Below are 12,667 nucleotides of genomic sequence, written 5' to 3' on the forward strand. Positions count from 1 at the left end.
TCAGTAGACACTTTATCCTACTATTTTCACACTAATCTTATCACCGACAATTCACGAACACATCTAGATATAATTCGTTTTCTAGTCGTATGTTAAACGCCTGATATCGGTTGATTAATGAGACTGTGCACATGTACGTCTCACCAAGCAAAATGGTACTACTCAAGAGAGAGAGAGAGAGAGAGAGAGAGAGAGAGAGAGAGAGAGAGAGAGAGAGAGACTATGCCCTAACTAACACAATAAACATTGTAAATAACCTAACCTTTAGGGGCACAGCATTTACACCCAGGTCCATCGCATCCCCCTGAAATTTGCTGTTCATAATTGCTATTGCACTGGCTCTTGGAACAATATCCATTCATTTGGGCACATGTAGGTGTCATGGTGCATCCTGTGCAATAGAGAAGAATTAGAATTCACTAACATATATGAGTTAATTGACTTAGTTCATATGAATACTGTACTATAGTAGATTCACATCAGTCGTGCATCTGGTGTCTAGGCCTGTCCATTACGACGCTCATGATTGGCTGTTGATAAACCAATCATAAACCAATCCCAGGTCTAGATAAAAAAAAGAAAAAAAAAGCTGCTTTTCTGCTGGTAAAACTTAGGTGTAATTAAAGTTACAATTCTTGAAAGAGGGGAAGGGACATACATCCTTTCTTTGTGAACTCTAGTGCGACACAAAGTGTCTAGTGTTCTGATTGTCTTATCAACTGACAATCAGGAGTGTCATAAGGGAATGGCCTAGACTTCATATGAAGGCTGATGTTAATCTATTATAGGATAACAACTCCCTTCTCCGTAGCTTATCAAATGATTAATATAGTATTTTTATTATGCAATTTGTCTTTTTATTTCGTGTTTTTTCCCATATTTACATTCTTTCTGACTTCATCTTTTTTTATATCTAGTTCTATGACGAGAGCATATTGTCTTTTAATCTTGAGCTATTGAGAGACTACTTCTTTATTTGCTCAATATACTTTAGGAGTAATGAGAGAGAGAGAGAGAGAGGAGAGAGAGAGAGAGAGAGAGAGAGAGAGAGAGAGAGGCGCTTACATAACTATTACTCAACAAAAATTGCAAATAAACAAACCTTTAGGGGCACAGCATTTACAACCAGGTCCGTCGCATCCCCCTGGAATTTGCTGTTCTTCATTGCTGTTGCACTGGCTCTTTGCACAATATCCATTCATCTGGGAACATGCACTTGTTATGGTGCATACTGTACCTGTACAATAAACGAGACGTAAAGTTTACTAATATTCATCAAGTAATAAAATTGTCACATACACAATTTACAATGATACTAACACAAATATCTGTTGTTAAACCAATGTTTAATATTCCTACTTCCCAAAGAGCTACGGGTTTTGCCTTCCTTGCTGTTTCCCATAACTTCATTGATTTATGCTAACATTAGGTTGTTTGTTATCTAGGTCTGTCCCAAGATTTTTTTATTATATTAATCTTGATTGGTTTGTGACTTCTTGGTTTTTTATTGTTTTCTTGCTGTACAGAGAGAGAAGAGAGAGAGAGAGAGAGAGATATTGTACAGTAGTTGTTTAATTATCAACAGACATTACAAATACTGATACAAACCTGTTGTAGGGACACAGCATTTACACCCAGATCCGTTGCATCCCCCCGGAATTTGCTGTTCTTCATTGCTGTTGCACTGGCTCTTTGCACAATATCCATTCATCTGGGAACATGCACTTGTTATGGTGCATACTGTACCTGTGTAATAAAGATGATTTAGAAGCTACCCCAATGTCAGAAGCCACCGCAGATGCCTGTGCCGAAGCCCTCCTATCCAGCTGGATCAGCTGCTTCGAAGTGCCAGACGACATCACTACAGACTGGGTAATCGCCATCACCCCAGAACTCTGGACCTCCCTGGCACGTCTGATGGAGACCAAGCACCAAACGACCACAGCCTACAACCCCGCAGCCAACAGCATGGTGGGAAGGACCCACTGCTCCCTCAAGGCCTCCCTGAGCATGCTGCACAGGCCCCGACTGGAAGGTACAGCTACTCGTGGGTCCTCCTCAGCCTCTGTACTGCCCCAACAGCCAACGGCGACCCGTCACTGTCAGAGAAGGTTTACGACGAGACCCTTACAGTGCCAGGTGAATTCTTCCCCGCCAACAGCGACGAACCCAACATCCCACTGGTAAGACTCCGGGCAGCCGCCCAGAAATTCGATCCCTGTCAAGAGACCTACAGCAATAGGAGGAAGCAGTTCTGACAGAGGGCCTTGAACTCCTGCAAGTATGTCTTCATGCGGAACGACACCACCCACCTGTCCCTAACGAGACCCATCCGCCGAGAGGAGAAGGCGCTCCTCGTCTTGATCAGAGGCCGCAAGGACTGGGTGTCGATAGATAGACTGAAGCCCACTGTCATTCCCGACAAAGACAACCACACAGAAAGCCCTCTCAGGACACCGCCTAGGAATACAGCCTCGCCGGAATCCGACAGTGCTGCCCAAGGAAAGCAGTCAAGCCCCCCATGTCCACCAACAGGGGTGGCATCCTACTTTCCGATTCACTGGACGACGAGGACCCAGAAGACTTCCCCCAAAAGGATGGAATCTCGAACCTGCGGGCTCCTCCAGCCCCCCACAAGATTCCGCTGACCACCAGCCAATAATTATTACTCAATCATCGTCTTGGAGGAGGAGTATTTGTAAGGACATCATTTCGCCAAATGCCCGTCCTTCCTCTGTACATACTTTTTTTATCATATACTAATATGTAGAGCATTTCACGACTTATACGCCGATATATATAATATATATATATAGATATATTATATTATATATATTATATATTATATTCATAAAAATGTACTCTCCACGAAGATATATGTATATTTTCAGTTGCGAAGAAACACAATTGCAGCAGGGGCTCCATCCCCTTTTGTTTGTGTGTGCATGACAGACACTACGCTTCCGTTCACACTGCTGCCTCGTATACAGCTGTCTCTGTTCAATAAAGTTATTTAGAGCTTTCTCCTTGTCTGATTCCAGTCCTCATAAGTTAATATAGTTATTTCACATGCATAATTTACTAGGATAACACCACACAGTTCTGTTGCTTCACCAATGTTTAATACTTCTGGTGTCCTAATTGCAACTAGATTTTTTTTATTTGAAGTTTCCCTTGGCTACCTTCTCTTATGTTTGCATTAGATTCTTTCTTTTTGAGGTGTGTCACGATATTAATTTTTTAATCTTGATTTTCTGTGACTGTTAATTTTTTATTTTCTCATTTTGCTCAGAATTAATAAGGAGAGAGAGAGAGAGAGAGAGAGAGAGAATTTGCTTTTGCACTAGTTGTTTATAAATCAATATATATTACAAATACTCAAACTAACCTGTTGTAGGGACACAGCATTTACACCCAGGTCCATAGCATCCCCATGGAATTTGCTGTTCTTCATTGCTGTTGCACTGGCTCTTGGCACAATATCCATTCATTTGGGAACATGCACTTGTTATGGTGCATACTGTACCTGTACAATAAAGAATTACTATGCATTTCAGGGACCGCGATTCATCGTTTTTATTCGAATATCTTTCAATCTAATTATTTGATTGAAGTGGGACTTTAACACAGTGTACAAGACACCACGCCGTAATTTTAGCAACATAGTTCATTGTCAACTCGTTAGTTAAGGTGTTTACTTTTGACTATTTAAGGCTAAGTCTTAAGAGCCAGCAGGTCTCATTTATAGATTCGAACATCTGCTTTCCCCCATCCATTCCCTCTAACTCCCTCCCTCCATGCCTCCCTTTCTCTCACTCTTTCTTTATCACAGTTTTTTTTAATTTCTCCTTTTAACACATATATGTAATGTACAATATGGAATGAAATACCGTTTTCCATGATATTTTTCAATGCTAACAGATTGGAGAGTCTATAATGAAGAGGATAGGGAGGTTTAGTATAATGATCATAATAATGGTTAATTTTTGCCAATCATTCTTTTTATAGCTATCTGTCGGCTGCAGCACTCACAGTATAAGTATTCACTGTGTAATTGATGAAGACGGATTTTTCATCACTGTCATTGCCGCCATGTTATTTTGTCTGCATCATTGCAGATATGCATTTGCAATACGACTACAAACCATATAAAAAGTGGAGAAAGCTAACAATAGATTAAGGATCAATCTCAATAGAAAAGTGAGATGGTCTAGAGCTCTGGAGAATGAATACTGGTCCACAGATAACATCCACAAACTTGTAGATCCTTTAATTATCAACATCGAAAGTGATAACAAAGATTATTCGTCCTTTGCAACATATGATAATACTTGATACATGCGAGAGACAGAGAGAGACCGATTTCATAATTCCTTTACCACTCTAAATAATAGTGATTTGATTTTGGTTACCTGATTGTCACTGGGTAATAATTAAGTAAACATCTCTGTTCTTCAAGATGCCCTTCTGAACTAAAGTAGACTTGAAGATTCCTGTCATTGAAATTCATAAGCAACAAGTATATTCAGATTATATGTCATGATATCTATTAGCATTTTAGGTCTGTTGCTGTAAAGGAATCAAAATTGAGCGACTCTTCAATTATGAAAATTTGCTTTGTTACAAAATAGATACAAACTTGTGAAAGACATAAGAAAATTGATTTATTAACTGATTATGAATGAGGGGGAAACTGTATACTGGCAGCCCTCGTTTCACAGTGGCATCAGTTAACGGCTATCTGGTTTTACGGTGCTTTTGTAGCAACGCTGTTAACTGGATTTTCGGTGCCGATCTCTTGTTAGTAGCTCCGATATCTGGTTAGCAGTGCCAATGTCTAGTTAACACCAGTGCAAATCTCTGGTTAACGGCGCCGATATTCGGTTAGCGGCGCCGTTAATTAGGTTTTTAGTGCTGTTTGTTACCGATTTTCGGTTAACAGAATCATCCGGGATATGAACCCCCTTTACTAACTGAGGGGTGCCTGTACTATCTTTATAACAAAAATATCCCTGTATGTTAAATGCCTAAAGAAAGGGTAATAGGTAACACTACATTGATGACAAGTAATATAATTCAAGAGGCAAGAAACTTAACTCATTCACTAAACTCAGTACGAAACTCAGTACGATACAAAAATTACATCCTTATTACTGGCGTTAGATTAGTGGAAACGAAATTTTAGTGTGATATAGATAGAGAAACACACAAATACAATAATAGCATGAATGTAGTTTCCCCCAATGGTGAGCATTAAGGAAGTAGACAAAGCTGCTGCTGCTTGGGGGATATAGGGGAAGTGAGGAGACCTTGGTGAACAGGGTGACAGCCATATGTCATACGCTCTCTAGCCTACTCCCATTTATTTAATTTAAGAAAATACAATAACCATTATGAAATGAACACAGATTCCTTGTCAAATGGTTAGTTAAAGTTTTTACTTTCGACTTTTAAAGGCAAGTCTTAAGAGTCAGCAGGTCTCATTTACAGATTCGAATATCTGCTTTCCCCCATCCATTCCCTCTCCCTCCCTCCCTCCATGCCTCCCTTTCTCTCACTCTTTCTTTATCACAGTTTTTTTTAATTTCTCCTTTTAACACATATATGTAATGTACAATATGGAATAAAATACCGTTTTCCATGATATTTTTCAATGCTAACAGATTGGAGAGTCTATAATGAAGAGGATAGGGAGGTTTAACATAATGATCATAATAATGGTTAATTTTTGCCAATCATTCTTTTTATAGTTGTCTGTCGGCTGCAGCACTCACAGTATAAGTATTGACTGTGTAATTGATGAAGACGGATTTTTCATCACTGTCATCGCCGCCATGTTATTTTGTCTGCATCATTGCAGAAATGCATTTGCAATACGACTCCAAACCATATAAAAAGTGGAGAAAGCTAACAATAGGTTAAGGATCAATCTCAATAGAAAAGTGAGATAGTCTAGAGCTCTGGACGATGAATACTGGTCCACGGATAACATCCACAAACCTGTAGATACTTTAATTATCAACATTGACAGTGATAACAAAGTTTATTCGTCCCTTGATGGTGACGAAGATTGTGAATAAAGTTCCTGTGATATTCTCAATTGTTTTCATCTCTTTTAAACATATGATATTACTTGATACTTGCAAGAGACAGAGAGAGACCGATTTCATAATTCCTTTACCACTTTAAATATATTCTGGGTTGTCAGTTAAACTGAGTGATTTGATTTTGGTTACCTGATTGTCACGGGGTAATAATTAAGTAAACATCTCAGTTCTTCAAGATGCACTTCTGAACTAAGGTAGACTTGAGGATTCCTGTCATTGAAATTCATAAGCAACAAGTATATTCAGATTATATGTCATGATATCTATTGATAAATATAAATCATCAGCATTTTTGGTCTGTTGCTGTAAAGGAATAAAAATTGAGCGACTCTTCAATTATGATAGTTTGCATTGTTGCAAACTAGATACAAACTTGTGAAAGACATAAGAAAATTGATTTATTAACTGATTATGAATGAGGGGGAAACTGTATACAGACAGCCCTCGTTTAACAGTGACATCAGTTAATGGCTATCTGGTTTTACGGTGCTTGTCTAGCAACGCTGTTAACTGGATTTTCGGTGCCGATCTCTTGTTAGCAGCACCGATATCTGGTTAGCAGCCCCAATGTCTAGTTAACACCAGTGCAAATCTCTGGTTAACGGCGCCGATATTCGGTTAGCAGCGCCGTTAAGCAGGTTTTTAGTGCTGTTTGTTACCGATTTTCGGTTAACAGCATCGGCCGGGAAATGAACCCCTTTACTAACTGAGGGCTGCCTGTACTATCTTTATAACAAAAAAATCCCTGTATGTTAAATGCCTGAAGAAAGGGTAATAGGTAACACTACATTGATGACAAGTAATATAATTCAAGAGGCAAGAAACTTAACTCATTCACTAAACTCAGTACGAAACTCAGTACGGTACAAAAATTGCATCCTTATTACTGGTGTTAGATTAGTGGAAACGAAATTTTAGTGTAATATAGATAGAGAAACACACAAATACAATGATAGTATGAATGTAGTTTCCCCAAATTATACCCATATTCTGTTTTTTTCTTTCTCTTTACGGCAATTCACCTGGTGAGCATTAAGGAAGTAGACAAAGCTGCTGCTGCTTGGGGGATATAGGGGAAGTGAGGAGACCTTGGTGAACAGGGTGACAGCCATATGTCATACGCTCTCTAGCCTACTCCATTTATATATCATACGCTCTCTAGCCTACTCCCATTTATTTAATTTAAGAAAATACAATAACCTTTATGAAATGAACACAGATTCTACAAAAACCAACATAGTTATTACAGTTGAAGTTCACTTGATATATAATGTAATAAGCACGAAAGGGTTTTGGGGTGGGGGTTGGGGGGGGGAGACGGGAAGGTGAGGAAAGTGTGTTGAGGGAGGGATGAGGTGGGGAAGGGTGAGGGAGGGAGATAGTTAGGGACGGGACGGGATTGGAGTAAAGCATGTTTGAAAGCATAGGTTGGCAATGCTTGGCAACACCTTGTAAGTCAAGAGTAAACGCCGTAACTAACACCATTTCACAATGTGCTATATTACCTAGAAATTAGGGCGAGGTGTCTTGTACAGTGTGTTAAAATACCATTTTGATCAAATGATTAGTTTGAAAGATATTTGAGAAAAGAGAGGACTCACTGTCCCTGAAATGCATAGTAGTTTTCCCATAACTACATTGACTTGTGCAAGCATTAAACTGTTTCTTATCTAGGTCTGTCCCAAGATTTTTTATTATAAACAATCTTGATTGGTTTGTGACTAATTGATTTCATATTGTTTGCTTTGCTTAGAGAGAGAGAGAGAGAGAGAGAGAGAGAGAGAGAGAGATTGTACATTTTTTGTTTAATTATTAAGATATTACAAATGGTCAAACTAACCTGTTGTAGGGACACAGCATTTACAACCAGGTCCGTCGCATCCCCCTGGAATTTGCTGTTCTTCATTGCTGTTGCACTGGCTCTTTGCACAATATCCATTCATCTGGGAACATGCACTTGTTATGGTGCATACTGTACCTGTGTAATAAAGAATATTTAGAATGTACAAATAATTATGAGTTAATGTAGTTATTTCACATACATAGTATACTGGGATAACAACAGCCTTTTCTGTTGATTAACCAATGTTCAATATGTATATTATCCCAAGTGCAAAAAGAAACACTTAGAATTTACTATTGTCCATCAGGTGTTAAATGTTATTTCATATGCATAATTTACAAAGCTAACTACACAAATATCTTTTGTTTAACTTATGTTCAATATTCCTACTTCACAAAGAGCAATGAGTTTTTCCTTACTTGCTACACTGACTTATGCTCACATCAACTTGTTTCTTATCCAAGTCTGCCCCAAGATTTTTTTATTATTTTAATCATGATTTTTTGTGACTTCTTGCGCTTTTATTGGTTGCTTTGCTTTGCTTAGAGAGAGAGAGAGAGAGAGAGAGAGAGAGAGAGAGAGAGAGAGAGAGAGAGATTGTATATTATTTGTTTACTTATCAACAGACATTACAAATACTGATACAAACCAGTTGTAGGGACACAGCATTTACACCCAGGTCCGTCACATCCCCCTGGAATTTGCTGTTCTTCATTGCTGTTGCACTGGCTCTTTGCACAATATCCATTCATCTGGGAACATGCACTTGTTATGGTGCATACTGTACCTGTTCAATAAAGAAGACGTAGAATATACTAATATTCAATAGTTAAAAAAGGTCATTACCTCAATAATTTTTAAGGAAAATAGCAAATATCTGTTGTTTAACCAATGGTTAATATTTCTGCTATTCAAAAAGCAACTAGCGCTGAGTCAGAGAAATTTATTTCTCGATATAGTGTGGTCCAGATCCCACAATAAGCTGTAGGTCCCGTTGCTAGGTGACCAATTGGTTCCTAGCCACGTAAAATTATCTAATCCTTCGGGCCAGCCCTAGGAGAGCTGTTAATTAGCTCAGTGGTCCGGTAAAACTAAGATATAGTTAACTCAAAAAGCAACTACTACTATGCATTTCAGTGACCGCGAGTCATCGTTTTTCTTTCAAATATCTTTCAAACTAATTATTTGATTGAATTCGCACTCTAACACGCTGTATAAGACACCTTGCCCTAATTTTTAGCAACATAGTTCCTTGTCAAATGGTTAGTTAAAGGTTTTACTTTCGACTTTTAAAGGCAAAGTCTTAAGAGTCAGCAGGTCTCATTTACAGATTTGAACATCTGCTTTCCCCTATCCATTCCCTCTCCCTCCCTCCCTCCATGCCTCCATTTCTCTCACTCTTTCTTTATCACAGTTTTTTTCATTTCTCCTCATAACACCTATACGTAATGTACAATATGGAATAAAATACTGTTTTCCATGATATTTTTCAATACTAACAGATTTGAGAGTCTATAATGAAGAGGATAGGGAGGTTTAACATAATGATCATAATAATGGTTAATCTATGCCAATCATTCTTTTTTATAGTTGTCTGTCGGCTGCAGCACTCACATAATAAGTATTCACTGCGTAATTAATGAAAACGGATTTTTCATCACTGTCATGGCCGCCCTGTATTTGTCTGCATCATTGCAGAAATCATTTGCCCAATACGACTCCAAACCATTAAATAAAAGTGGGAGAAAAGCTAAAAGTAGGTTAAGGATCAATCTCAATAGAAAAGTGAGATAGTCTAGAGCTCTGGACGATGAATACTGGTCCACGGATAACATCCACAAACCTGTAGATACTTTAATTATCAACATTGACAGTGATTACAAAGTTTATTCGTCCCTTGATGGTGACGAAGACTGTGAATAAAGTTCCTGTGATATTCTCAATGTTTTAATCTCTTTTCAACATATGATAATACTTGATACTTGCGAGAGACAGAGAGAGACCGATTTCATAATTCCTTTACCACTCTAAATATTAGTGTTAAATATATAGTGGGTTGTCAGTTAAACTGAGTGATTTGATTTTGGTTACCTGATTGTCACGGGGTAATAATTAAGTAATCATCTCAGTTCTTCAAGATGCACTTCTGAACTAAGGTAGACTTGAGGATTCCTGTCATTGAAATTCATAAGCAACAAGTATATTCAGATTATATGTCATGATATCTATTGATAAATATAAATCATCAGCATTTTTGGTCTGTTGCTGTAAAGGAATAAAAATTGAGCGACTCTTCAATTATGAAAGTTTGCATTGTTGCAAAATAGATACAAACTTGTGAAAGACATAAGAAAATGTATTTATTAACTGATTATGAATGAGGGGGAAACTGTATACAGACAGCCCTCGTTTAACAGTGACATCAGTTAACGGCTATCTGGTTTTACGGTGCTTGTCTAGCAACGCTGTTAACTGGATTTTTGGTGCCGATCTCTTGTTAGCAGCACCGATATCTGGTTAGCAGCCCCAATGTCTAGTTAACACCAGTGCAAATCTCTGGTTAACGGCGCCGATATTCGGTTAGCAGCGCCATTAAGCAGGTTTTTAGTGCTGTTTGTTACCGATTTTCGGTTAACAGCATCGGGCGGGAAATGAACCCCTTTACTAACTGAGGGCTGCCTGTACTATCTTTATAACAAAAAAATCCCTGTATGTTTAATGCCTGAAGAAAGGGTAATAGGTAACACTACATTGATGACAAGTAATATAATGCAAGAGGCAAGAAACTTGACTCATTCACTAAACTCAGTACGAAACTCAGTACGGTACAAAAATTACATCCTTATTACTGGTGTTAGATTAGTGGAAACGAAATTTTAGTGTGATATAGATAGAGAAACACACAAATACAATGATAGTATGAATGTAGTTTCCCCCAAATTATACCCATATTCTGTTTTTTTCTTTCACTTTACGGCAATTCACCTGGTGAGCATTAAGGAAGTAGACAAAGCTGCTGCTGCATGGGGGATATAGGGGAAGTGAGGAGACCTTGGTGAACAGGGTGACAGCCATATGTCATACGCTCTCTAGCCTACTCCCATTTATTTAATTTAAGAAAATACAATAACCATTATGAAATGAACACAGATTTTACAAAAACCAACATAGTTTTTACAGTCTAGTTCACTTGATATATAATGAAATAAGCAAAAAAGGGTTTTGGGGTTGGGAGGGGAGACGGGAAGGTGAGGAAAGTGTGTTGAGGGAGGGATGAGGTGGGGAAGGGTGAGGGAGAGAAATAGTTAGGGACGGGACGGGATTGGAGTAAAGCATGTTTCAAAGCATAGGTTGGCAATGCTTGGCAACACCTAGTAAGTCAAGAGTAAACGCTGTAACTAACACAATTTCACAATGTGCTATATTACCTAGAAATTAGGGCGAGGTGTCTTGTACAGTGTGTTCAAATACCATTTTGATCAAATGATTAGTTTGAAAGATATTTGAGAAAAGAGAGGACTCACTGTCCCTGAAATGCATAGTAGTTTTTCCTTGGTGTTTCCCATAACTACATTGACTTGTGCAAGCATTAAACTGTTTCTTATCTAGGTCTGTCCCAAGATTTTTTATTATAAACAATCTTGATTGGTTTGTAACTAAAACTGGATTTCGTATTGTTTGCTTTGCTTAGAGAGTTGAGAGAGAAGGAGAGAGAGTGAGAAGAATAGAGAGAACGAGAGAGGAGACGAGAGAAGAGGAGAGAGTTGTACATTTTTTGTTTAATTATTAAGATATTACAAATGGTCAAACTAACCTGTTGAAGGGACACAGCATTTACAACCAGGTCCGTCGCATCCCCCTGGAATTTGCTGTTCTCATTGTGGCTGTTGGCACTGGCTCTTTGCACAATATCCATTCATCTGGGAACATGCACTTGTTATGGTGCATACTGTACCTGTGTAATAAAGAATATTTAGAATGTACAAATAATTATGAGTTAATGTAGTTATTTCACATACATAGTATACTGGGATAACAACAGCCTTTTCTGTTGATTAACCAATGTTCAATATGTATATTATCCCAAGTGCAAAAAGAAACACTTAGAATTTACTATTGTCCATCAGGTGTTAAATGTTATTTCATATGCATAATTTACAAAGCTAACTACACAAATATCTTTTGTTTAACTTATGTTCAATATTCCTACTTCACAAAGAGCAATGAGTTTTTCCTTACATGCTACACTGACTTATGCTCACATCAACTTGTTTCTTATCCAAGTCTGCCCCAAGATTTTTTAATTATTTTAATCATGATTTTTTGTGACTTCTTGTGCTTTTATATGGTTGCTTTGCTTTGCTTAGAGAAAGAGAGAGAGAGGAGAGAGAGAGAGAGAGAGAGGAGACGAGAGAGAGAGAGGAGAGGGAGAGAGATATGCGAAGGATGAGAGAGAGAGAGATTGAGAGGATTGGATGAGTGAGGGGAGAGCGAGTGAGTGGGGAGGAGAGAAGAGGGGAGAGAGGAGAGAGATGATTGGAGAGAGAGATTAGAGGAAGAGGAGAGAGAGGAAGAGAAGAGAAGAGATATTTGTTGGAGGAGAGAGATGAGGCCTTGGGAGAGAGTGAGAGGAAGAGTGAGCGAGAGAGGATGAGAGGAGAGAGAGTGAGAGAGAGAGAGAGAGAGAGAGAGAGATTGTACATTATTTGTTTACTTA

The 12,667-nt window shown here is 38.4% G+C and overlaps 1 protein-coding gene across 1 annotated transcript in view; it reads right to left on the reverse strand.

Annotated features, from left to right (window-relative positions):
• Positions 1 to 257: 257 nt before the first annotated feature.
• LOC135197307 (uncharacterized) overlaps positions 258 to 12,667 on the reverse strand; it is a 34,658-nt gene continuing 22,248 nt past the window's right edge. Inside the window, exons 8-13 of the mRNA XM_064224449.1 lie at positions 8,600 to 8,737; positions 7,948 to 8,085; positions 3,389 to 3,526; positions 1,609 to 1,746; positions 1,103 to 1,237; positions 258 to 391 (exon numbers count right to left, since the gene is read on the reverse strand). Of these exons, the coding sequence (XP_064080519.1) occupies positions 258 to 391; positions 1,103 to 1,237; positions 1,609 to 1,746; positions 3,389 to 3,526; positions 7,948 to 8,085; positions 8,600 to 8,737 (821 nt within the window). The remainder of the gene's footprint in view (positions 392 to 1,102; positions 1,238 to 1,608; positions 1,747 to 3,388; positions 3,527 to 7,947; positions 8,086 to 8,599; positions 8,738 to 12,667) is intronic.

Source organism: Macrobrachium nipponense, chromosome 23 (genome assembly GCF_015104395.2).
Source record: "Macrobrachium nipponense isolate FS-2020 chromosome 23, ASM1510439v2, whole genome shotgun sequence".
Taxonomy (NCBI): Eukaryota; Metazoa; Arthropoda; class Malacostraca; order Decapoda; family Palaemonidae; genus Macrobrachium; species Macrobrachium nipponense.